Below are 25,315 nucleotides of genomic sequence, written 5' to 3' on the forward strand. Positions count from 1 at the left end.
AGTCGGGGCAATTTCCTGTTGCGTCCGCTTACGTCTGGGTCATTCCACGCCAACTGTCCCAACCTTGGCGCGCAACCATCCGCGATTTCTTTGAAAAAAAAAATTGAGGACTATCTATTTAAAGCTAGAAGTTTTTCTGCAAAACATTTTTGCTAAAAAAAATTTTTTGAGCACCGCTAGGAACATGTAAAGTTTTTTAGAAAGCTCGAAAGTACGAGTCGTAAAATGCATTGTTAAAAAATTTTCTTAAGTTAGGCGAGCACACAATTTTCCCTTGAGAATGAAGATAGGCTTTTCACTTAAAAAATATGTTATCGATCTTTACGTCTCCGTGAGTTTTTTATACGGCACTAAATATGCAAAATTTGTTGCATAATGGAAATTTTCTTGCAGAAAGATAACTTTTACCGAAAGGTTGTATTTCATAGTAACTAGTTGCCAGCGAGTTGCGCTGTAAGTGAAAAATAATTTGGGACGAATATAACGGGAAATGGTCTATACAGCTGGCGACAAAGTCGCAAAAAAGTTAGTTTTAGCCTATGTTTAGTCGTAAATTTGGCATTGAGGTATTCGGGGTAAAAATATGATAAATAGTGCATTTATCAGAAACATCCATTCTCTACAAACTGAGAAACTTTATCAAATTAGTTTTTGTTTTAAGCAAGAAAAAAATTTGGATTTGTGTTATACCGGTCTCTGTGCTTGCACGCGTTTCCCCTTCGTAGGAAAGTGTCCTAGCGGTAAGTAGAACTTGCGCGGATGCAAAATTTCCTGAGTCGATGGAGGAACATCTAGACAAGATAATCAGCTCCAAGTTTTTATTTGAGTGCTTTATTAGAAATTATTAGCCTAGCCAATAAAAAACGCGAGCCCCAATACAGCGCATTTAACCGGATGTCGCCGTACACCGACAGCCTGCATAGCGTCGTCACGCGGCATCGGAAAGTTACGCCGGTGAGTACAGAGTGCAGCTAGGTACACTAAGATTTAGAAATGGGCAAAAACATTGTGAATGAGAAAGCAATTTGTTGCTTTATTATGGCAAATATGTAGCAAATATCAGCCAACACAATCGTATTTTTAGCGACCATGTCGGCAATGATGTTAGAGGAGTGAAGTCGACTTGTCATTAAATGTTTTGGCATGCTTAAGTTCAAAATACTGCATTTAAAAAGATGGTGGAAATAAATAAATATGTTTAGTTGCTCGCTCTCTCCGTCTTTCTTGTAGTTAAGTGTTAAATTCAGACCGAATGAGGCAGTCCTCCGACCTTTGTGAAGCGCAGGATTTACCATCCAGTCTGCGATAGCTGAAGAAAAAAATGGGAAGGCTCATTCGAGTTATATAAATAATTGCTTTTCACTCATTTTTGTTCAGAAAGAGTGTTGTTTTGGTCACTCTCTATACAATAGCTATCATTGGACCCAGAAATTTCAGTGACAAGTTATTTATTCTGCATCCCTTTAACAAAGTTCATTTCCTGTACTGATGACTTTGTATAACTATGATTTACTGTACTTTTGTCACTTAAGCTGTCAAAACACAAAAGTATGGTGCATCGCAGCTTCTTATTGGCCGCAATAACTAAGCTGTCCATTGATTAGGCTATGCCTGTCCCCTTGATATTCATACAGATGCCCAAGCTCTTGTCTACAGCCCATGAGAACTGTATACTGAAAAGATTTTGCGCCAAAAAACAACACACACAAGAAAGACGACGACACCACAAGTGCTAACAAAGCGCCTGTGGTGCGTCGTCTTTCTTGTGTGTGTTCTTTTTTGGCGCAAAATCTTTTCAGTATGCAAGATCACCAACTAGCCCAGCAGTTAACTCTTCTTGAGAACTGTGCTTACAAGAAATACAATATGAGTACTGATGATGAGTGCCAGAGAAAAACATTGTACACACGCAAGTTGCTATGTTGCATCGGGTACCTTGAACCATGCAGATGCTGTGACGTTACACTTTCTTTCTCGCAGTTCCCACACCCTAAACCACAATCGTTGGCGTTTCGCATGCTTCAAACGGGGTCATTTCCCTCCAGGGGCCGATTAAGTCACTTCGCGCCTAATGCAGAACCCCACTGTCCAGACTGTAGGGAGGCGTACTGCTCCTTATCCCATATGCTCTGGCAATGCCCTGCGTTATGCAGCTCATCGCTAAGCACTCTAACCAACTGAGAGGCAGCCCTTAAGAGTGGCAACCTCTCAGAGCAACTACGGGCTGTCCAGAGGGCCTGCGACAGGGCGCAGGACCACGATCTTCCGACCCCAACGTGGGTGCGGCCCGCGACGGCTACGGGAACTCCCTGAAAAGGGAGGTACCCTAACGCCGGTTCCTCAGGACCATTAATAAAGTTCTTTGTCTGTCTGTTTCTCGCAGTGCACTGGCTAACTGCTCCAGATGAAAATATGAAAGTCTGCACAGTCACTTTCAGACTCATACCAAACCTAACCTAAAAGCCAGGAAGTTTGCATTTTTTTTGACGGCTACGAGAACTCCATGAAAAGGGAGGTACCCTAACGCCGGTTCCGCAGGACCATTAATAAAGTTCTTTGTCTGTCTGTCTGTTTCTCGCAGTGCACTGGCTAACTGCTCCAGATGAAAATATGAAAGTCTGCACAGTCACTTTCAGACTCGTACCAAACCTAACCTAAAAGCCAGGAAGTTTGCATCTTTTAAATTATGCAGGCTCTGGAAATCACACACCAACAGCACTGGCAAGAGGGACCTAGCTATCAAGTGCAAGTCACCCAAAACATCCAGCCATTTATGATGAAGTGAATAGGTGTCATCAGTGTGTGTTATGTCTTGAAGGAAGTAGCACCAGAAACTGCATAACATAGGGCTCATTCAAAATTGAGCAAGTTTGGCTTTAAGGCATCACATAATGCCACAGGCAGGATGGTGCTGGTACTTACAAGTTGGCAAGAAGCTACCTTCTTTACAGATAAATTTTGCAACAATGCTTATTTGAAGTATTTTCAGTATAGCCCTATGACACAGGCACTCCTCATTATAGTTCCATCACTAGTACTCAACCACTCATAATAAAATGATCATTGCATTACATTAGAAGACAGAAGAAAATGCTACTTGTCAAGTTCTATTTGATTTATAGACAGTGGGTCTCATCGACTCCCCGACATTACTTTGACAACGACGCAATCAATTGAAAGGTGTTGTTTTCATGCGACTTTGCATTGTCCATGCTTTTGTGTTTCAGTAGTTTTGTTAGCACGTAGTGTTACGGTGGTTCTGCTGGCTCGCAAAACTACCAGAAATTGCAAGTAGCAGAGAACAGCACATTCATGTGATGTTGCAGGATGAAACGGTCAACCCCATTTGACCAAGAGCAGCTGCAGCGGCGAATCCAATGCTCTGTCTTGGCTCAATTTCTCCATGGCTGTGCGTTTTCATTTTGTGCAAGAAACTGTAACGCCATCTGTGGGATGTCGTTTTACTCACTGGTATCAGTAAACAGTGGTGATGGCATATGCAACATCACCAATCTTCACTCGGAGGCGGGTGATTTGAATTTCACTGAAGATACAAGGACAGGATACGATTTTCTCTTAAACTGAGCCTTTTCTTGGCACGAAACAAGCACTGTGAGGTTTCTGGAATGGTATTTTACGAGTTCATGTTGACTTAATATTTGCCTTTTGTGTCCCTTTAATGCACTGATGTGATGGCCTTTACTGCAGGGAAAAAAAAAAAAAAAAGAGGCCCACAGAAAGACTAATTGCAAGATGATGTGTCACATAGAGATATTGCTCTGGCATGTTTTTTGAGACTGCCACACAACATCTAAAGCAGGACATACCTCTTTCTTCTCTTCATAATCCAACCGACTCAGAAGCAGCGCTTGCTGGAGGTCTTGTTCATAGACGTCAGAGACAAACTGTCAAGGACAATATTCAGTAAGTCAATAACTGCCAGCAGTTCCAAGTATGACTATAATGTAGTAGTGAGATATCTACAATGTCACTTTTTGCACCTGTACCATTCAGAAGCACATGCTTTAGATGTGCCACTGAGAACCAGCTGACAAACATTTGTGAAAGCAGCCTAAAACATATCTCTTAAATGCACCCAAATTGATGCCTGATGGTCACAGACGAAATGTTGCTGACCTTAAAGAGCCCTTAAACCATTCTTTGAGCTCAAAATTCTGTTATATAGTGACAGCTGTGTGCCAGTCTACATGAACAGAATTTTTTTTGAAATGATGCTATAATAAAAAGTTTCAAGTGTCTGATGAATGACTACATGGCTGCCACAGAGTCTTGCTCATTTTCACTACATTCCCCCGGTCCCTCTCTCTTCCTTGCAGTTTAATTCTATATACTCCGCCTTACCGATTACTAGGAGTGCTGCAAAAGCTGCGAGTCATGTCAGCCAAACATAAAAGAAAAACCAATAGAAGAGGTTTTTTTATTGTCCGCCTGCTCACCAACCTTTATGTAAAGTCAACTGAATGCAAGCTCCCTTCTTTCTTGGAATATACAGTCGGCTCTGGTCACAGTGGCGTCTTGTCCCTCGACAATTGACCAATCAGAAGTTTTTACCCTGGTGATGTCACCGCATGCAAAGAAACTACCAGGGGACATATTCTGCGATAATTACTTTGGCAATACTATCGCCTTCGTGCGATGTGGTGCTTAACCAGCCAATCAGCTCATTTTTGATCAACCAGCCAACCAGTGCATGCCTGTTTATGATACTATTGCTGAAAGTGCTTGCCACAGAATACGTCCCTCGGAGAGAAACATGAGATTGTTGAATTTGTGTTTTTATGGCTGGTAACAGTGCCATGTTTACTAAAAATGATTGTCACAGCATTCTGTACAGTGTACACAATATGCATTTATTTATATTGTGTTTAAAATGTAAAACATGGTTTAGGAGTCCTTTCTAGAGACCCTGTGATGCTACATAAACCTGTTTTGTGACACTTGTTTATTTAAATTAACCTGCATGGTTTACCAACCCGAAACTGCACTGTGGGCTATGAGGGACACTGAAGTAAAGGGCTCTGCATCAATTTTGACCACCTGGGTATCAATTTCGACCACCTGGGGTTCGTGTATTGTAGGGGTTGAAAGACGGACTTCGGGATGAAAACCCAAAACTTGGGAGGATTTATTCTACATTATGTACAGGGAGGTGAGCGTCAAGTAACATTCGTACAGTCATTACGGGCCGGCAGCAACTCGGACGCTGCGGCCCGCGGCAAGAAGTTCGAGAGAGGTGAATCAGGGAATCAGGGCATGCTCCAGAATGCTCAGGTCTCTCTGGAAGGCTTCTTATAAACCCTTCGAGCACTGTAAGTCACGTCATGTTTGACCAATGGGAGAGTCCGCTCCGATGACGCCACTTTCAGCCAATGGTAGGCGCCCGTGTCGCGCTGTCACACCTGGCGGCTCTCTGTGGTCTTGCCTCGCAGACTGGCAATGCACTTCTAACGAGGAGAAGGGGAGGGCTGCTCATGCTCCATTGTCGGAGGCCCACCTGCTAATCCCGGCGGCGCACGAACTTGTTGGCACGTGAACTTGTTGCCTTAAACTTGTTTGCTCGGCCGCTCCTCTGGAATGTGCTTTCCTGCTTCGGCATTCCTCAATTAGCTGTGCTGCGATTCGAAGTGGTTTGGGGAACTCGAAGTAATCGCAGGAAACAGCTCCATATCTAACAGCTCGTCCTCGCCCCGGTTGTTCTGAATGGCCGGTGAACTCAATTCGCTGGCCATGAGGAACACTGAAAGAAGCTGCAGGGTACTGGGGTCGAGCCTCGTTTGACAACCCTCGGGATCCTGGGCCCTGGAGAACATACGTCAAACCAACCAAACAACACAGCGCTGCACCACGCGTAAGCGCAGGCTCTTCACCCCTGACTCGCCAGGCTATTACTGAGTCAAAATCAACCCTGATCTTTTAGTTCCCCAATTTTGACAAAGCAGTTCCAACCACCCTTCCAAACAGCTATCCATTTCTCCTCGATTGCCGACAAGACCAGAGTACTATTGTTGTTGCAAAACAAAAGGGTCGTTGACGATGCAAACAACAAATGAAAACAGCCGAACATAACTTAAGTGGCCTAACCACATGAACAGCATGTTTCCAACCCTACCGCAGTGGCGTACTTATCTCACGTATTGGTGCCACTGAACAATCGGGTCAACCTCACAAGTACGTAATCACAAGCGCACTAGCCTTGTGGTCACTAAACAGAACGCGTACTTGCGTTGTAGGCAAACTTTTCATTTACGCTTACTCGCGTTTCTTTCCTGAAAGTCCTACAGGACACGTGACGTAAACGAACAATTAAAATTGCAGGACTTACACACTCCGCAGAACCCTTAAACTAATGCGTCTTTTAATAACTCGTTCCACGCGTACTTATAATAGAAGTAAGAATACGGCTGCCCTCCACACACACTAGCAACCCAGTCATAAAGTCTGCTTCCTTCCGTCCACACAGGACACGCGCTAATGGAACTAAGAACGCTTCTCCGTGCAAATTATGCACTAACTGAAAATCTACGCGCTTAACCTTAGAAAATTCAAAAACACTTAAAAAGAACGAAGGTTAAATAACACACACGCGCGTTACGATAGGCCTCTCAACGATAACCTTGACCTTTAGGTTACTCACACGCACAAAAAAAGCCTATCTACTTATTAATGAGCATCTCGCGAGACTACATGTTTACTTAAAACGCATCTTTCAAATCTCGGAGCTTGCTCAAACCAATACATAAACAAAGCTCATACGTTTACATATTGAAAGAAATCCTAGTCTCAAATCGCGAAAAACTTTCCGATGCTCAAAAATAAAAAAACAAGACTTCATTTCTACGGAAGCGCTCCTGGCCTCCCTTTCCAAACGCTTATGTCTGACTCATACTCTGAGCCGTCCCCGAGCTGGTCGCGGCTTGAAAACTACTCTGGCTGCCGAGGAAACACAAAAGGGCTGATTCACTATCAGCTCCCCCAAGACGTTACGGTCTCCTGCCAATTTGCGTCCCCGCGCCCCGCTTTCAACACAAACTCGATTGACCGCGTCGCTACTCCCCACCTGGTCTCGCCCTGCCACCTTGCATTTCTTCGAACTGCACGCTGAGCTATGAAAAGAACTACGGAACGACGAGGAGTTTAACAGCCTCGTGCCCTCTGTCCGCGTCCGTGCAGAACTGTCCGCTCCGATGACGCCACTTTCAGCCAATGGTAGGCGCCCGTGTCGCGGTGTCACACCTGGCGGCTCTCTGTGGTCTTGCCTCGCAGACTGGCAATGCACTTCTAACGAGGAGAAGGGGAGGGCTGCTCATGCTCCATTGTCGGAGGCCCACCTGCTAATCCCGGCGGCGCACGAACTTGTTGGCACGTGAACTTGTTGCCTTAAACTTGTTTGCTCGGCCGCTCCTCTGGAATGTGCTTTCCTGCTTCGGCATTCCTCAATTAGCTGTGCTGCGATTCGAAGTGGTTTGGGGAACTCGAAGTAATCGCAGGAAACAGCTCCATATCTAACAGTATGTGCACCTGCTGTATTTGCACGATTCTACCACACCCCCGGTTGTAACGCACAGTTATATTACTGCCCAAATATAAAAAAAAATAACTTGGTGCCAATTATACCGTGCACATCAGGTAATGAAGCGCGAGTCAATGCATACCATGTTGAAACAATCCTATGCAACACGCAAGGACACACAGACACGCACAGAGATGGATGGATCTTAGTGGCTGGTCGCTATCAGAGTCCGACAACACCTCCTTTTAGCTGTCTACTGACCACAGAAAGTCATCTTCACTTCCATCCAATGCATTAGAAATGCCACACATACAGCAAACTGGAAAACGTTGACCGCAAACCAAGGCAGAAAACAAAAAGTGTCTGTTTAATGGCAGTGTGGCTATAGCTACCTTGCATTGAGCTTTTTTTTTTTAAGTAAGAATCAGTTTTTCACTTTTGATTATGTGTAGAATTAGTTACGTAGTGCACATAGACTGACTCGGGAAATGTGCCACAGTCACAGAAGAGCAAGCAAGATGGAGTTATGACGTAAATGTTACGTGGGCCCTTGGTTATGGTAGAAGGCAGGAAAGGAATGCCTTTACTGCAAGGAAAGTAGCTCACCTCCTCAAACCATGGCCTCACAATATTTCACCTGCTTCTATCAACGCTACTATTAAAATCCTTTCCAAAAATTCTAGTGCTGGAATGCTTCTTGGATGGTGCTTTACAACTTCCAATGTATAATGAATATTGCTTCGGGAACTAGTGAGAGGCCTTTTAAAGGCCCCACAATTAATATGCTGCTGAAAGCTAGCCACACAAGCCAAGTCAGCCCCTTTCATACCTTTTGATTTTACACTTCTCAGCATGACATCTATCATAAAACTGGGCCTTTGCTGTTACATCTCTGTGGATGAAGTGGTCCTCAGCTCATCACCCTTTATATTCTACCGAGTGCAGCTTTTGGTGACACAGCAATGATATTATCAGTGCCTGCTTCACCACTGAAACTGTACTGCACTTTGTGCACATTCTAAACTGGTTACATTAAAACGCGATGCAATTATAAAGACTCCATACCATCATTAAAGGAGAAATGAAGAAATATACAAAAGAAATATATTTTGTGTCATTGCTTTTTTATTATTTCAATTAAGCACACAGCACTGTGTTTTGGCAGCTGATGAGGCAGCAGTTGCCTTGAGTGCTGTAAACAGCTGTTGACCAAGCATGCCCTATCAACTTCTTTTATACAATGGAACTAAATGTAATACAAAGCAATGGATCTAAATTTTAGAGATTCTCACTTAGGAAGTAAACAAAGAAGAAACCCTTAAATATTGAAAGGAGCGAAAGTGACAGGGGATCTGCCAAACACCACTTCAGCCACTAGGGCTTTGCTTTATATTACCACTGGATGCATTTCATGCTTTGCCTTTCAGCATGCTTGAGAGCTTCTTTAAACCAAATGTTACATCAGCCAGCTTCACTTGCAAGTAGCAGGTGCCATCACTGTTTCTTGCACTCTTAGCGCTGCCACACAGAGTCAATGAAACATAAAAGAACCATGAAAGAGTGTAGGTTTGGGCAAGTTGGTATTCCATAACTTTTAGGTTTTTAGCACGCTGTGCCCGCATCGTACCTTTGCCTCTCGTATCTTTTCGTGCGCTAAAAACCTAAAATGAAAGAACTATTCGTGAAGAAAAAATGAAATAAATAAATAAAATGTTTACAGGCACTATGAAGACCTGAAATGCCCGCCTTTTAAATTATGGGGCTCTACGCATTCATATCTGCCTACCTGTGAACATTGCAATTCATAAAAACAGACCCGAAAATGGAGGGCAGATATCCTGCATTCTTTTTTAAAATCTACGCTGAACAGTGGGACACGAAGTCTGTCCCAAAAGTTCATGTAGTAAGCTAAAATGTGGCTGTGTATATAGCAGCTCTCTCTCTCCACTCAAAAAAACCCAGCTGACCTCTACCATGAACCAGACTACATTATGAGAAGGCAGAAATTTATGTGTGCACTTCTGTGCAACGTATCTTTAGTCTTTGTTGAAATGGAGATGCAGGAACTGATGGAACAAAGGATCAGTTTCAAATTGTTCGTAAATTGGGCAAGAATGGTGCAGAAATTCATCAAATCTCAAAAGGCCTATGAAAAGGATGTCCTAAAGGAAAGAACTGTGTTCAAGTGAGCCCAGCATTTCCAGGATGGCTATGAAGACTCGAAGAACAATGCATGATCTGGACAACCCCCTACCTCATGTGAAGATCAGAGAATTTTACATGCGCATTCTCTTGAGCTCAGTGACTGTCCAATCACTGTTTGAACGATACAAGAAACACTTAATTTTGGAAAGTCGTCCATTGACAGGATTTTGAGTGAAAGTATAGAAATGAAAAAGGTTTGCACAAACGTGGTGCCAAATTGCTGGCTCCTGAGCAAAAGTTGTGACAAAAAGGAATGTTGCATTGATGGGACAATTCAGATGACAGTGATGAACGCTTGTAAAGGGTTATCACCAGCAACCACACTTAAATTTACGAACATGACATTGAGCTGGTCGCTGAGCAAAAGCAAAAAAAAAAAAAGAAAAAGAAAGAAAGGAAATGCAACAGAACAAAGCAAAAGTCAAAGTAATTTTGATCGTGATTTTTAATGCCCTCAAATTGTGCACTACGATTTGTACCAGAAGGGCAAACTCAATCCAGCTTTCTACATGGAGACTCTGAAGCATGCGAAAGATCATGCACTCCGTGTGTGAGCAAATTTGCTAAAAGGGGGATGCTGGATTCTGCACAAGTTCATGGCATGTAATTCCATCAGATGACTGTGCTAGAAACACCCTCCCTACTAGCCACATTTATCCCTCTGTGACTCTGTTCCCCAAATGCAAGCTGGTGTTCCAGGGAGTGGTATTTTAGGCATGTAGTGCTTTTGGAAAGGAGACATCGCTGCTGAAGCAATTAAGCGAAGAAGACTTCCAATGGTGCTCCTGGCAATAGAAAAAGAGGTAGAGCCAGTGCACCATGTCTAACGGGATTATTTTGAAAGAGACTGCATCACTGTATCTTAATGTTTGTAAAATGAATCTTGGCTACTAGGCGCGAAAACACACATGACACAAGGAAGGAGATGGGACAGAGCGCCTCTCCTTCCTTGTGTCGTGTGTGTTTTCGCGCCTAGTAGCCAAGATGAATTGTGACCAACTCGCCCAACAAGACGTCCTTTTAAGTAAAATGAATGTTTAAGTACTGCATGAATCTTTGGGGCAGATTTGGTACATACTCAGTTTATTAACAATGATTTACCTTCAGGTGAAGACCACATGCAGCAGCAAATTTGGAACAACTGAGACAGAAGAGCAGTGGATTGTTTTTAGTTCACAAAGAATTTTTTCAGAAACTTTCTCAAAGCAGGTAGCCCCTCTAATGTTCCTTCAGATTTATATAGTTGGAGGCTGACGAGCAAAACTTTTTGTGAACAGGGTTTATTTTTCGTAAACCTTCATGAAACCTTTGTACAATCACAGAACGAGCCAAAATTCATAAACTTTATGAAATATTCGGAAAGGTTTGCAGTTATAACATTGTACAGACATGTTTGTTTACAAGGGTATGCCACAATGAACTTCCTGAACCAATTAGCACAGACATAGCTGCACACTGCGCTCAGGCAATGCACCCTCGCACCTCTTTTCAATCAACTCCTGAATGGCTACATCAGTTTATATTGTCACATAGTAGTAACGGTGAATAATGCAGCAGTAAGACCGTGAATGATGAAACTAACTTTTTATTGGGCGAACTTGTGCACACAAATGCAAGTTACACTCAAAGCGCAGCAATAGCAGCCAACACGGTTGGCGATAGTCGAAAATTTCATCTGCCGATCAAGTGCGTCGGCTTTTATACATGAGCCATCAAAGGTTCCAGAGTAATCGCTGGTGCCCGCGTGTCTTCCAGAAAGTTCTACACCATTCGTGTTGCGCACACATGCGATCAGATTACACAAGGTTCGGTGAAAACAGACAGCAGTAGAACTATTGATAACATTCCAGAAACTTCCGATACATGCAGGCGCATTCCGCGCTGAGTGTTGACATTTGTTAGATGGCGAAACACGCTGCCACGAAAAAGATTACAAAAGTCCATGTGTCAATATTTAATCAGTATACAGTATCTGTCATCATATGGTGGGTAAAATGTAAATGTCTTAGCAGTAGTGTGCTTGTAGCCTGAATCCTGCAAGATGGGCAATCTTTATTTGCTTCCAAAACTATATATCTTTGCTCGCTTTCTACAAGAACATCGAAAAAGCTTGCAATATATGGTTGAATGAATTTATTGTTGTGACTTTAACTATGCACCTAACTATGTATGAAGAGATTCCTCCATAGCTAGCACAATCCTCCTCCTCCTCCATATATAGATCTGTTTCGAGCGGCACAAGTGGCAAACATATATGTTGCAAGCCTCCATTCAACAAGTTCATCACAACAGTTTTCCTTCAAGACTAGACGAAACTAAAGCTACATGGATGCTTTGGAAGCACAGGTGGGTTCGTTGTCATCTATACACTATGGAGAGCTCTATTGGTTTGCCTTGTGCTGTGAAGGTCACAAACCCCACTGGAAAACAGTGTGCGAGTAAGCTAGCTATATAACTAGGTGCAGTTGGTATACACACACAAGTGCAGCATAATGGAAACCAAAACAGAGCGCAGCACTAGACGGAGACAACACTGGTTACCTGATCATCTCTCCTCTTCCAAGACTCCCAGTCGTCCCCTCGTTCCTGAGCTTTGCCAGCCTGCGGAGCGGCTTGTTTCGCATTGGCCTGTTTGAACAATGACAGTAGTGCATGAGAACATGATCATTCCTTTCAAATTATTCAAGCATGAACGCTGACCTCAATTTATGCAATGTACTCCACAGGACCCAGAATTACAACAGAAGAATTCCACACACCTTAAATGCAAGAAAGTTCGGTCAGTTGTAACTACTGCTTAAACAGCCATTTAAGGAACTGCAAAGTGCGTTTAATTGAGCAGTGTCATTCCCCAGGCACCGTAAATTTCCACGCAGATTTAACGCGCAAAGTTCAATCGTAAAACGAGTGGTCTGAGCTGGTTACTAGTTATCGGCTGCAAAGTGAAACTACGGTGCCACCAGATTGAGGCACATAACGTAAGCCTTACGCAGCTTCAGATGGCTGGGAAGCAAGTTCACATAACATAGGTAAGCATTCAATTGACCCCGCTAACATGCTAAGCACAATAAATATGTATTCACCTGTCAGGTGTAGCGACCAGAAAGCGAACATCAAAGTAGCTAATGAAGTTGGAGCATACCTGGTTTTCCGCCGGCTTCTTCTTCTTCTTGGGTTTCGGCTTGGTTGTCACGGAGTTGCGATCACCAGCTGAACCACTCTTGGCGGGCTGTGGTTTTTTTGTTGTCTTAGACTCCTCGGGATCTTCGCCTTCAACTTTCAGAACGGCAAAACGCGAAGGCAGGATAGCGGCCATTTCACCGCAATTCAGCTGCACTTAGAAAGTACCGAGTTGCTCACGACAAGTAGAATTGGACGGCTCAATTGCGCAATATGCAGAACGACGCACGTCAATCAAGGAGTTGCAGAGGACTAGGCAACAAGACCACAGGCTTCTGGAGACACTGCAGAGAATCACCCTTTACCAACGACTGAACCACGCGTTCAGAAAACGCAACTTTGTTTTCGTCGTCGCCGTGCACACGGTGGGAACACGTGCCGCTTAACTGACCCGATAAATCACACTGCAAGATGCCGTGGAAAAGGAATCCACAAAACAGAGGTTTATAGTTTGCAAATCAGAGAAAACGCGCTTACTCCGTCATCCTCCGACGGCTTCAAACGTTGCTCACGACAACATATGACTGCATATGACAAGGAAGACAACCAACAACATCTGGCGCGACAATCGCTTGAGAGTTCTTGCAGTTCTCGTTTCTTCAAACCGCTTAAAACATAATAACGGCTTTTTGCCAAGGTGTAATGCTTAAAACCTTATTTATTTTATTTATCTTATATTCAGTAACACAGAGCACTGCGTGACTTTATTTTGTTGCCCAACAGTAAAAAAATTTAGCACTAGCTTTGGCGCAATCCGAAACAAAAAGCACCACGGCACCACACATTGACTTCCTTAGCAACCATGCTAGCAACAAACCGACGCCGTCATGGCTGTCGTGGTTTGTTTTCTCGTGATTTTACCGCGATGTTGATAAGACGACAAGGTGCCCCTCAGCTGTACGTCTTTTATTTTTTTTTTTAAGCCCTTTGTGACTTGCTCTGCTGCCATGGCCGCGGCGTCATTGAAGGCGGCTAAAAATGCAATAAGAGCTGAAATGAAGAAGCAGCTGAAGTCGATGACAGCAGAAGACAGGCTGCGACAGTCTAAGATCATACTAGACAAGGTATTTACTACTCACTTAACTTGAACACAAAACAGCATATTTAAATTAAGATACGGCGTATGTTCACCGGCTGTGTGCTACAACTGACTGTTGTCATCTGCAGTTTGTAAACCATTCCCGCTACAAGGCAAGTAAACGAATATCCATTTTTGTGAACACGGAGACAGAAGTTTCGACGGAGCCCATCATTCGACAAATCATCAACGACGGCAAAGAGTGCTTCATCCCAAAATACGAGTAAGTATTAAAAAAAGAATTTCCAACGTTGGACGTCCGCGTTTTCGTTTGGAGCACTTCGTTCAACAGTAATGTGATTTTCAAATTATGTAGCGATCAGTCACAGCAAATGGACATGGTCAAACTCGCATCGCTTGAAGAACTGTGGAAGCTGCCAATGACAAAGTGGCGCATCAAGCAGCACACTGATTTCGACCCGCGTGAAGAAGCACTGGTGACTGGTGAGATGCGTTACAGACATTACCACTTGATTTTTCGTCTTAATAATTGATCCACAGATGTAACATTTACAGCTTCGCCGTGCATACAAGGATGACTGTTGCGTGTGTAAACACCGTATCACTGTTAGCAAATACGTATTTTGTGTTTGGACCTAGAAGTAGCAACTGTGCAATCCATCTAAAATAATACATGTAAATTTCATTAAAAATATGGAACCTTCAAAAGCTCCTTTGCGGAGGAACAATGCAAAACCCTGTCACTTATAGGCAAATAAGAAGAAAAGAGACAATGAGGCTAACAACAACCACGCCAAGAGAAGAATGTGCAGTCACCGACAATTAAAACATAAAGCATGTTTGGGAGAACCATATGTGTTAATCTGGCAAAACACTGTTTTTCCTGCGTGCATATCATAGAGGGAGGGATATGGAGGAGGTGTTGGCTAATTGTATGTTTCTTTTCACGCGTCAGCGCTTCGCATAATGTGGCAGACATCAGGCACTCGAACTTCATTCGTTCAGGACTCTTGTGTAGCTAGCGCATTGTGCTCTTGTATATGTAGTGTATACAGTGTTTTTCCATAAAGTAATGAGGCTGGGCCTGGTAAAATAAATTTATTGATCCGATCGGTATATATTATTAAAATTCTTCAAAACAGTCTCTTTGGGCGTCGATACACTGCTGCCAATGCGATTCCTACGCTGCAAAGACTTCCTGGAAGTCATTTCCCATAACCTCTTTCACAGACTCTGTGGCAGCCTGTTGAATGGCGGTAACATTGTCGAAACTGTGACCTTTCAGGCTTCTCTTGATTTTTGGGAGCAAGAAAAAGTCTGCCGGACTCTCACCAGGGCTGTGTGGTGGCTGTGACAAGGTTGCAACTCGTATCTGGCCTAGGTAGGCGGTCACAACAAAGGCGGTGTGGGTGTGGTGTTCCTGTTCATCACTCAACACTTTTGGCACCAATTTTGAACAAACTGGTGAAGTTCAAATTATCAGAAATAATTTTGTGAATCGTTGTTCTGCACATGTTGAGGAATTCAGCGATTAGCCTCACACTCGAACGACGGTCGGAGTCAAGGAGATCTCTTATTTTGGCCACATCTTCGTCCAAGCCACTTGTCGAAGGGCATCCAGATCACTCCATGTCTACAACAGTCTCTCATCCATTCGGAACTCACTGAACCACCAGAAAACTTCGACCTTTGACAGGGTGTCGTCTTTGTAAGCATCCTTAACCAAGGCAAGTGTCTTGGAAACAGTCTTGCCCAGGTGAAAGCAAAATTTAATTGTGCACCGCTGCTCCAGTGAACGCTCCATTTTTTACGTTTTCTGTCGTGACAAAAAACTTGAAAAAACAGCTTTTGCGTCACTTCAGATCCTCACTGCATCACAGCTTGGACGCTACTGCTGCCGGGTGTGTTACTTAGCTTAGAATCCTCACTACAAATCCCGCCTCTGAGAAGTGCACTACTGTATGCTACTGGCGACTGCAGTGCCATGTGGCAGACAGTATCTATACTTTACAGACAAACCCTGTATGTATTGTATGACTCTTGTACAGCGTGTTCATAGAATAAAGAACCTTTAAGTGGTCCTTTATGAAAGGGAACATGCGAGCGCGTGGCCCATGTCCTGCGGAGGCTGCTTAGAGCACCAGCAAGTGGCAGCAAGGAGAAGCACACCTGCTTGTGGCGTCATCTGTTGGTGGCAAGAATAACCAGGCATGGCCAATAGGCAAGCGCCTGCTAGAAATAGCCCCAAGTTTTAAGCTGGCCCACCCTGAAATTTAAATTGGCCCACCACAAATTTGTGTTGGTCTTTACCCAAATTTCAGGTTGGCCCACTCCAACTCTCACGTTGGCCCACCCCCAAATTTTAAGTGGGCGCATCTCGAAATTTAGATTGGTCCTCTCCCAAATTTGTTGGCCTACACGCAAATTTCAGGTTGGCCCACCCCTACTATAGGCTTCCCTATGGATTTTCTGTGGACCCTATGTGTCTCTATGGTTATTCTCTCTTATAATAGTTTTTTCAATTGTTCCTCATCGCTTATAAAGCTACCAGTCATCTACATTTACACTATTATAATGATTAAATGTTGTAGCTTCGCACATGATGCTTTTTTTTTTTTTCAGATACAAGGCATTACACTTTTCGCGCGGCGGACAGTTCTTGCGGCGGTACTCTCCAAAGAATGCTTACTCTTTGAAATACACTGGTAGAGCCTATTAACTAGCGGGCATATGTTGGTTCTTCCACATTTACAATGTGCACACGGCCGAGTGCGGTTTGATAGCAGCAGGCGCTGCGTTGCAGGCCCCGCATGTTGGGAATCCACCTGGCGTGGGAGGCAATCCACAGCCGCTTGCCTATCAGCCGTGTCTGCTCATTCTGGTCACCAATGGATGGTGCTGCAAGTGGAAGTGCTTCCCCTTGCTGCCTGTTGCTGGCACTCTAAACAGCCCCCGCAGAGCACAGGCCACGCATTCGTGTGTTCCCTTTCATAAAGGACCACTCTCTACATAGTGCATTGATTCTGGTATATAAAGCACACTGTTTCCGAGGAAGTTGTGACCCATTTGCATTGGCCTGTGTTTGTGAAAAGCTTGAACAAAAGAGAAAAGAGCTAGGTTACGCTGAAGTTCTGCGATGCAACTACTTGTCTCGCTCAAAATGTGGTCACTTTAACTACTTAAAGGAAAGGGGAAGTAATCACAAATATTTTTGTTAGCTCATTGCACTTTTTCTCCTATAGCATTACTTGACTCAAAATAAAAGCTTGATTGAGCATTATAACAATGCTGTGCCTCTTTTTTGTTTTTTGAATACAGGCGGCATTGACCTTCTCGTGGTACCTGCTGTAGCCTTCACGCCACAGGGTGCCCGCCTGGGCCATGGAAAAGGATACTATGATATCTACTACAGTCGCTGCCTCAAAGCGCAAGCTCAAAGGCCTTACACTCTAGGTCTCTGCTTCTGCCAGCAAATTGTGCCAAACATACCATTAGATGACCATGACATTATTGTTGATGAGGTTCTCCATGCCTGATTGATGCTAGGACTCTGCCAGTTTTGCGATGTCGCATTTATTCTACCATGACCACTGTCACTGACAAGCATCGGGGAATAAAAGAGAGGCATATTTTATTAAATTCTTATATGTTCAGTTCTTCAAAATATGTACACAACTGTACATCTTGATGTAGGCCTGACTGATTGGGCAGGTGTATAACATCTTTTTTGGAGGAGCAGTATGTCACCAAACAAAACATATATTCATAATTAATAAAGGGAAAATGAGAAAGGGAAATCTATTCATAATATTCAGTTAGTGCTAATGACAGTACAGGAAGGTGGCTAGAACACTCTTGTGCAGGCTAAAATATTTCCTTGTGCAAATTCTAACCAAATGTAGTGGCACTTCCTTACCCTTTAAGGCTACTGTGCTGACTATGAAGCAAGAATTGATACACATTTTTTTTTAAAATACAGTACGCAAACATTTCTAAATAGTAATAAAAAATTATGGTTATGTGACAGTGTTCATGTGATATTTAGGCATAATTTTATCCTGAAACTTACAGAACTTTTGCCTGGTCATACCAAAGCACTGTGTGGTTCTATGAAAGTCATATAAAACAACATTATAGTTCTATTTCGAGAAAAAGCGGGACCAGTATTAATGATATGGCTCCATTTTTGTCATTAGAGCCTTCTTACACCTGCAATGTGGCTTAGTTGCTGTCTGACATTTCATAGTGATAACAAAGCACACTGAAACGACCATTTGAATGTGCCATTAAGGACATGAAATATTTATGCATGATGCGACCTCTGAAAGTACTGAAATTAAGGAATTATTATTACTTGTAAATCGAAGCTTTCTTTGCCTACGTTGATCACTATTCTGGCAGAAATATTTGCGGATATATATGTGAAGGTTATGTGAAACTACCAGCAAAGTGGATTATACAACCTTTGTATGCTGACCAAGTATACAGATAATAAATATATTTTTAAGGCGAAAGCCACTCGTTGCAATGGCTCATACCCGAAAAAAGCGGTGTCTAGTGCAGTGATGCAAAAGATATCATGATCAGGAATGGCTCATATCCTCATAAGCAAGCAAAAATGCAATGGCTGAATATGAATGAAGAAACGAATGGGAGAAAGAACAAACAAAGAGAATGAAAGAAAGAAAGGAGGAAAAAAAAAAGAACGAAAGAACCTTTAGGCAGAGCATTTGGTACTTGCATGTGGCGTTGAGGAGGTAGACCAGCAGTGCCATATGTTTACTTCACACTGCGGCTCGTTATGTCTTGCAAGAAGTCTGACCCCTCTGATAAACTTAATGCATTACCATGTGCGCAGCAGGCGTTTGCCTTCACATGTTACAGAAGTGTAACATGCTGCCGAATTTCTTTTATCATATTAACATCCTACATGAAACGTGACATATAATGTTGGCTCACAGGCATCTCTAAAGTACACCGATCTATAAATAAAAGGGTTAGTTCTATTGAACAGCTTTGCTTTATTAATTTTTTTTATTTAGCAACTAACGAAGTATGGGTGCATGCCTGTTCTCAGACACTCCTCCAGAATGGGCACTTCCCACTATGACACCTACATAAAACCTGAATATTTTATCTCGGCTTACAGGTATCCCTAAAGCACACCGATTTGTTAATAGAATGGTTAATTATATTTGACAAATTCTCTGACTTACCTTTTTTTTTTAGCCATTTTGTATGTGCCGCTGCAAATATTGCCTCTTCTTGGCCAATCTTTCAGAATGGGTATGTCTCGCTGTGACACAAGAGGTACAGAATTCCTAAATAAGGCTAGGCAAATATACAAAGATTCAAATACGAATATGAATATTTAGTGTGTAGTATTCAATTCGTATTCAATAATCAACTATATAACCAAGGATATCTCTACAACCGACTGTTTAAGCCTGGTTTCTGTTCTACATCTCTTAAGCAAAGTATTGCTAATTATCAGAAGTGTGACAACAGCACAAGTTTTTGAAGCAGTACAGAAACAAAGTGGGTAATCAAGCTTTGTTCTTGGTTTCGCAACAGAAACCTATGTCACAATCTGATTTTTGCTTGTATTCCTTCATTTAGTATTTTTGGCCATCTAGCCATGCAGCAGTTTCATCTTTTACACTACAACCGATGTTGTCGTCTGTGCAATGGGCCATTTTACTTTTTTTACGGTGCAGAAGTCCTTCAGCAGCTTTTTTTTTAGCAATTTGTTATTCTTTTATTTGAAACCATACAACAGCAATTTATTCTTGGAGATCTTGTTTGCAGCCAGGATCTAAAAATGTTGAGAGGCTATTCATGCAGATTTTTTAATGACACTACTAATCTTGTGTCACTGATAGTTAGGTATCTTTTTTGCATTATTCAGTGCAGGTGTTGTACTTAATGATACCAAAACATAAATCTTTCTGTTGCAAATATATGAATTTGCATTCGAGTATTCTGTATTCGATTCGTATACAAAAAAAAAATGGCATTTGACCACCTCTATGCCTATATGTTCATTGTTATGTCTCATAATATTCTACACCATTCTTTCCCCAACAATCATCGTACATCACTTTCATCCTTGTGGCATCGCCGTGTCCAAGTCCCCACTATGCATCTGCGTAAATTGGAGTTTGCGTTTCGGCATAGCTTGTTAACATTGAAGTACATAAACATTAAAAGTGTATGACAATAAAGTTGTTACCTTTGTGGTGGATCAACAAAAACATTCCATGAGACTACTTGTTGAATGAGGTGAAAGTAAACTAAATTGTATGCATCGTTGTTAATTATAAAGCATTTAATTAACCGCTTCACAGGTTCCACCATGTGCATTGGATCTCCATAATTTTTTTTTGTTCTGTTGTGGCAGAGGTGCAGGGGTATAAGAATATGTAGTGTTGAGGTCATGTACATGACTTTTCATTGTTGTACATGTGGCAGCACAACAGTAATGCTGAGCCAGAACATAAAAAAAGGAAACAAGAAAACAGAGATATAAATGCATGGAAGTACCTAGTTTCATGTAATACACACTACAAATAATACGAGCTTTTTAACTATATTGTGACTGAGAGAGAGAGAGTCAACCATTATTAATGCCAGCAATCACGAGGGCGGATGCAGCCTCCCTCCACCTAGCAGACGGCTGAGATCCCCTGGGTCTCAGCGGCTGCTTTGGCTAGCTGGATGGCCCAGACCTGGTCTCACTGGTCTGAGCTGAGCAGCAGGGTCTGCCACTGCTGCTGGTTTTTAATTTTGCAGCCCTTGAAAGGAGCTGCCTTCGAGCATGCCCATAGCATATGTGGCAGATCCGCTCTACCCACACATAATTTACATTGATCATTGTATTGCCCTGGATAGAATCTGCTGCAGGCCACCGGTTTAGGGTAGATGTTTGTTTGCAGGAGACGCCAGGCTACTGCCTGTTTCTTGGTTAGCTCTGGATGAGCTGGTGGGTACCGGGCCTACGCAGCCGATAGTAATAGGTGATTTCTTTGTATCCGACCATGCGGTCTCCTCTCAGTTCCGGCTGGGCTGGCTCACTTGCTCAGTGAGTAAGTCCTTTAGCTATGTTGTGAGCTGCCTCGTTGCCAGGAGAGAAAAGTGTGTGGGCGCCCAAGTAATTTGGATTTTCCCACGATGATGGTCGATGCTATTATTTAGAATTTTGAGCACCTCTGGCGAGATGCAACCTTTTGTGAAACTATGAACTGCGATCTTTGAGTCACTTATGATAATTTTAGCTTTGGTGGAGGCCACCGCTAATGCTATTGCTAATTCCTCCGCAACTTCGGGGTTGTTCATTTTCACGGTTCTGCTCGCAAGGGGTTCTTCATCCATGTCTATTGCTACGATGGCCATCCCTTTACGTCTCTATATTTCACGGCATCTACGTAGGCCATGATTTGCGCTCAATGTGGTGCGCTCTTGCCTCTTGTTGCTCCTTGTGATGCTCTGGGTACAAGTTCTTTGGCAGTGGAGGAATTTTAATGTTCCTCCTCATCTCTAATGGAATGCTGAGTTTCGTGCTGTGTTGTGCTTCGTAGTGAATGTTTAGTTTCCATAGAATGTGTCGCCCCATGGGGCTCTGTGTGAGTCTTTCGTATTGGGTGATGGTGTGCGCCTCGATTAGTTCATCAAGTGTGCTATACCTAGCACGCTTGTTGTTGGGTGTTGTGACTGGGTTGCTAATTGCCTTTTGAACACTCGTCTAATGATGCATTCCATATTTCTTTTTTTTCTGCCATGCCAAATGTTAGGTAAGGTGCCACATAGACGATGCGGCTGACGACGAAAGCCTGCACCAAACGAACTAGGCTGACCTCCCTCATGCCATAATGTCTATTGGCAATCCGTTTGATTAGTCTTAGTGTTTGCTGTGCGCTGTTCTGTAGCGCTTTGATGGCATCGAGTTTTCTGCCTTCCACATGCAACCAGAGTGCTAATACTTTGATCTTATCTATGAAAGGTATCGGGCCCCCGCTTACCTTGATGTTAATGCTTGGTGTTCCTCCATATTGTTTCCTGGTAGTAGGGTACACCAGCAAGAGTTCGGACTTTTGCGAGGAGATACTGAAACCCCTCTCCACTGTGTAGTGTTCGACAGCATCCGTGGCCTGCTGGAGGGTTTCCTCGATTTCGCCCTCGCCGCCGCCTGTCACCCACAATGTTATGTCATTGGCATATATAGGCTGTGGTTGAGGCCGCGGATATTGGTGAAGATTTCCGGCAGACCGATCATGGCCACATTGAAGAGAAAGCGCGGCAATACTAAGCCCTGCGGCATTCCCCTACTACCCAGTTCTATGTCATCCGACTTGATTTCTCCTATCGTGATTTGAGCTGTGCGGTTCAGGAGGTAGTCCTGGACAAAGGTGTAGGCCTTTTGACTTGCCCTCAGATCCTGGAAGTTCCCTAAAACAGCCTTGTACTTAATATTATCAAAGGCCTTGGTGAGGTCCAGCCCTAAGATGGCTTTTAGTCCCACTCCTCTGCCCACGAATGAAGGATTTGATGTTTGATTTGGGGTAGGAAGTCCTGAGTGGACAGTTTCAGCCTGTACCCAAGCATTGTGAATGGATACAGGCCTCCATCCTCCATGTAGTTGCTTAATCTAGTGAGAACGACGTGCTCCATCAGCTTCTCTGTGCATGAGGTCACAGAGACATGCCTGAAGTTCTCAATCAGTAATTTCTTGCCAGGTTTGGGGATCATCACCACATGTGCAGTTTTCCACTGCCGCGGTAATGTGCCCTGCTCCCAGCACTTGTTCAGTACTTTGTGATTGCCGGGATGGATTCGTTGTTTAGGTTTTGGAGAATTTTAATTTGTGATGCCATCCGGGCCTGGCCTCGACTTTGTGCATAGCCTGAGTATTTCAGCTCTCACCTTGGCCTCCGTGATTTCCTCGTCTATCACGGAGTTTTCCCTGCCCATTTACATGTTCTGCGATTCTCGCAGAATGCTTTCTATGTATTTGTTCTGTATGTCGTGAATAAGTTCATTATTGGTTCCCGTGTAAGTGTGGGTGATCTTGTTGAGGTTCTGCCTCTATGTTGCTTTGCTGGCCTCAAGGCCTAAGAGACGTCACTGAGAGAGATAAGTTTTTGTTGAGTACAAAGTCTCACTCTTAACATCTCAATCTTCATCATGCTCTTCCATGTATATATATATATATATATAGCGCTGTCCTGTGTGTTCCTGCCTTCTGTCATCGTCTTTTCGCGCTGACCCTTCAAGATGTTCAACCAGTACCAACTCGGCCAAATGTCGATCCTTCCACATATATATATATATATATATATATATATATATATATATATATATATATATATATATATATATTACTATTCGTACTCGTGGTATTAACTGAAATAACCTTGCCAAATGACATATTGCAAAAGTTAGTGCAGGTGGATGCCAGAAAATAATTGGATGTGCCCTGCCAAGAGAGAGAAATGTATAACGGGAAGAAAGGCAGAGAGTTGACCTCATAGTTATGCTCCTCTTGCCAGCAAGTCTGCACTGGTGGAAAGGGGTGGCTGTACCTTTTAAAGATATTAAGTAATGCCAGGACAGTTTATTTGAAAACTAGATTAAATGCCAATTGAGACACGTGTGCAATTGAACCACTACGAGCACGTCCATAGCCCTGTGGCGTAGCTAGGTCGTCTGGCATCTGGGGCCCATAGGTCCTCTGCAACAGGACACTGTATTTGTGACGTGAAGTCACACAACAACAACAACCACAGGGGGAAGGAAGGGTAGGAAGATCAACCAGCTGCCTGTCCGATTTGCTACCCTAGACAGGGGAAGATGTTTAATTGATGAAAAGAAAGGAGAGGGAGGGAAGAAGGTACTATCAGTGTGAATACGTGCGATTGTCCATAACTTCATGCCTATAATTGGTCACTGAGGCCAGTCGATTTCATGAAATGTAGCAGTGCCTGCATTGCTTCGTGAGCCTGCGACACGTGTGACCATGGTCGAGGAATCTTAGTCTGTGAAAATAGTCTGCCAATCGGTTGAACACCCTCCGAAGAAGGTCGCCTTCGATCTCGTAGAGAATACAAAAACGCAACACGTACTCGATCGTCTCTTTGCATTTGCACGAGTCACAAATCGGTGTGTCGGTCATTCTAATAAGGAATGAGTAGGCTTTTGTAAAAGCCGCCTCTAACCAGAGGCAGCAATTGATTCAATGAACCAAGTAGCCCAAAAATCTGCACTCTTGGCACAGTAAAGTTGCACCACAGCAGGACAAGTTCGATGGAATCCGCAGCTTCAATGTAGGATCCAGCTGGTGTAGATGGCAGTTGGAAAAAATCGGGGTGTTTCACAAAGTTTCAGTCTTGGTTTGAGCAAGTGAACCATTTCTCACAGCGTCTGTCCTTGATAAAAATATGGGAAGTGTCAGGGTTTCTTTATGTACTGACCGAGCGGCATCATCAGCAAGGTCATTTTTGACGATGCCACAGTGCACCGGAAGCCGTTGGAAGATGATGTCATGTCCATTTATGAGGGCTTCATTGAGAATTTCTTTGATTTCAAACACCAGTTGTTCACGTGTCTCGTGTCATAAGGCTGGCTGCAGATGCTGAAGGGCTGCCTTGGAGTCACAAAAAATGTCCCACTTTCGAGGTTTGAATTGTACAATGTAATTAACAGCGGCACGTAGAGCAGCAAGCTCTGTTGCCGTAGAGGTTGCTATATCGGACACTTTGAAAGTAGTTGTAACTTGTAAGGCCGGGATGATAGCAGCACTTGTGGAGCTGGTGGCTGAGACAGATCCATCAGTGTAAATGTGCATTCTTTGTTCATATGACTTGTTCAGTAATGACAGTGTGAACTGACATAGAGCCACTGTTGATTGATGGATCTTCTTCATAATTCCTGGAATCGTGAGATGTACTTGTGGCTGTCGTAGGCACCAGAGGGGTAACAGTGGTCTTGCTGCTGGGCAAAGCCCGACGGAAGGTAGCCTTGATGTGTCGCAGCAAGTTTGGAGAATGTGGCTTGAGGTCTTTGTGCTGGCAAAGCAGCAATATAGTGACTGGGTAATGTGTGCTTTAAGGTTGTCAATCGTTATATATGTTGGAACCAAGTAGTCTCTAGCAATCATGATTGTTGCATGAGTCGAGGTGCATCGAGGTAGTCTAAGACATGTCCGTAGAGCCTGGCCTTGCAAACTTTTGAGGGTACAAATGTTTGCCAAAACCGGCAAGCTGTAATGTAAAAAGCCCAGAAGCAGTGATCTGTACAGCTGCAGCATGAACCGTTCCAACGTGCCCCAGGTTTTTCCACACAGGAACCTCATTATACGTACAATT

At 43.3% G+C, this 25,315-nt stretch overlaps 3 protein-coding genes across 3 annotated transcripts in view; 1 reads left to right on the forward strand and 2 right to left on the reverse strand.

Moving 5' to 3' along the window:
- LOC135909610 (G kinase-anchoring protein 1-like) overlaps positions 1-13,456 on the reverse strand; it is a 37,930-nt gene extending 24,474 nt beyond the window's left edge. Inside the window, exons 1-3 of the mRNA XM_065441598.2 lie at positions 12,879-13,456; positions 12,278-12,364; positions 3,828-3,905 (exon numbers count right to left, since the gene is read on the reverse strand). Of these exons, the coding sequence (XP_065297670.1) occupies positions 3,828-3,905; positions 12,278-12,364; positions 12,879-13,052 (339 nt within the window). The 5' untranslated portion in view covers positions 13,053-13,456. The remainder of the gene's footprint in view (positions 1-3,827; positions 3,906-12,277; positions 12,365-12,878) is intronic.
- A 265-nt stretch (positions 13,457-13,721) lies between these two features.
- On the forward strand, positions 13,722-17,594 carry Mthfs (methenyltetrahydrofolate synthetase). Its single transcript, XM_065441599.2, has 4 exons — positions 13,722-13,980; positions 14,084-14,217; positions 14,311-14,438; positions 17,274-17,594. The coding sequence occupies exons 1-4, from the start codon at positions 13,864-13,866 to the stop codon at positions 17,489-17,491; spliced, it is 597 nt and encodes a 198-aa protein (XP_065297671.2). The 5' UTR covers positions 13,722-13,863; the 3' UTR covers positions 17,492-17,594.
- A 3,095-nt stretch (positions 17,595-20,689) lies between these two features.
- On the reverse strand, positions 20,690-24,494 carry LOC139053314 (uncharacterized). The gene is made up of 5 exons (XM_070530365.1): positions 24,422-24,494; positions 22,549-22,630; positions 22,221-22,477; positions 21,974-22,140; positions 20,690-20,764 (listed from the first exon to the last, which is right to left on the reverse strand). The coding sequence occupies exons 1-5, from the start codon at positions 24,492-24,494 to the stop codon at positions 20,690-20,692; spliced, it is 654 nt and encodes a 217-aa protein (XP_070386466.1).
- Between the last annotated feature and the right edge of the window lie 821 nt (positions 24,495-25,315).

This window comes from Dermacentor albipictus, chromosome 1 (assembly GCF_038994185.2).
Source record: "Dermacentor albipictus isolate Rhodes 1998 colony chromosome 1, USDA_Dalb.pri_finalv2, whole genome shotgun sequence".
Taxonomy (NCBI): Eukaryota; Metazoa; Arthropoda; class Arachnida; order Ixodida; family Ixodidae; genus Dermacentor; species Dermacentor albipictus.

Coding starts and splice junctions, on each gene's coding strand:
- Mthfs (XM_065441599.2), top strand. CDS start 13,864: ATGGCCGCGGCGTCATTGAAGGCGGCTAAAAATGCAATAAGAGCTGAA. Junction 13,981..14,083: donor CTAAGATCATACTAGACAAG/GTATTTACTACT, acceptor TGTCATCTGCAG/TTTGTAAACCATTCCCGCTA. Junction 14,218..14,310: donor TGCTTCATCCCAAAATACGA/GTAAGTATTAAA, acceptor CAAATTATGTAG/CGATCAGTCACAGCAAATGG.
- LOC139053314 (XM_070530365.1), bottom strand. CDS start 24,494: ATGACATCATCTTCCAACGGCTTCCGGTGCACTGTGGCATCGTCAAAA. Junction 22,631..24,421: donor CTTGCTGATGATGCCGCTCG/GTCAGTACATAA, acceptor CCTCATGCACAG/AGAAGCTGATGGAGCACGTC. Junction 20,765..21,973: donor CACCAAGCATTAACATCAAG/GTAAGCGGGGGC, acceptor GCATGCTCGAAG/GCAGCTCCTTTCAAGGGCTG.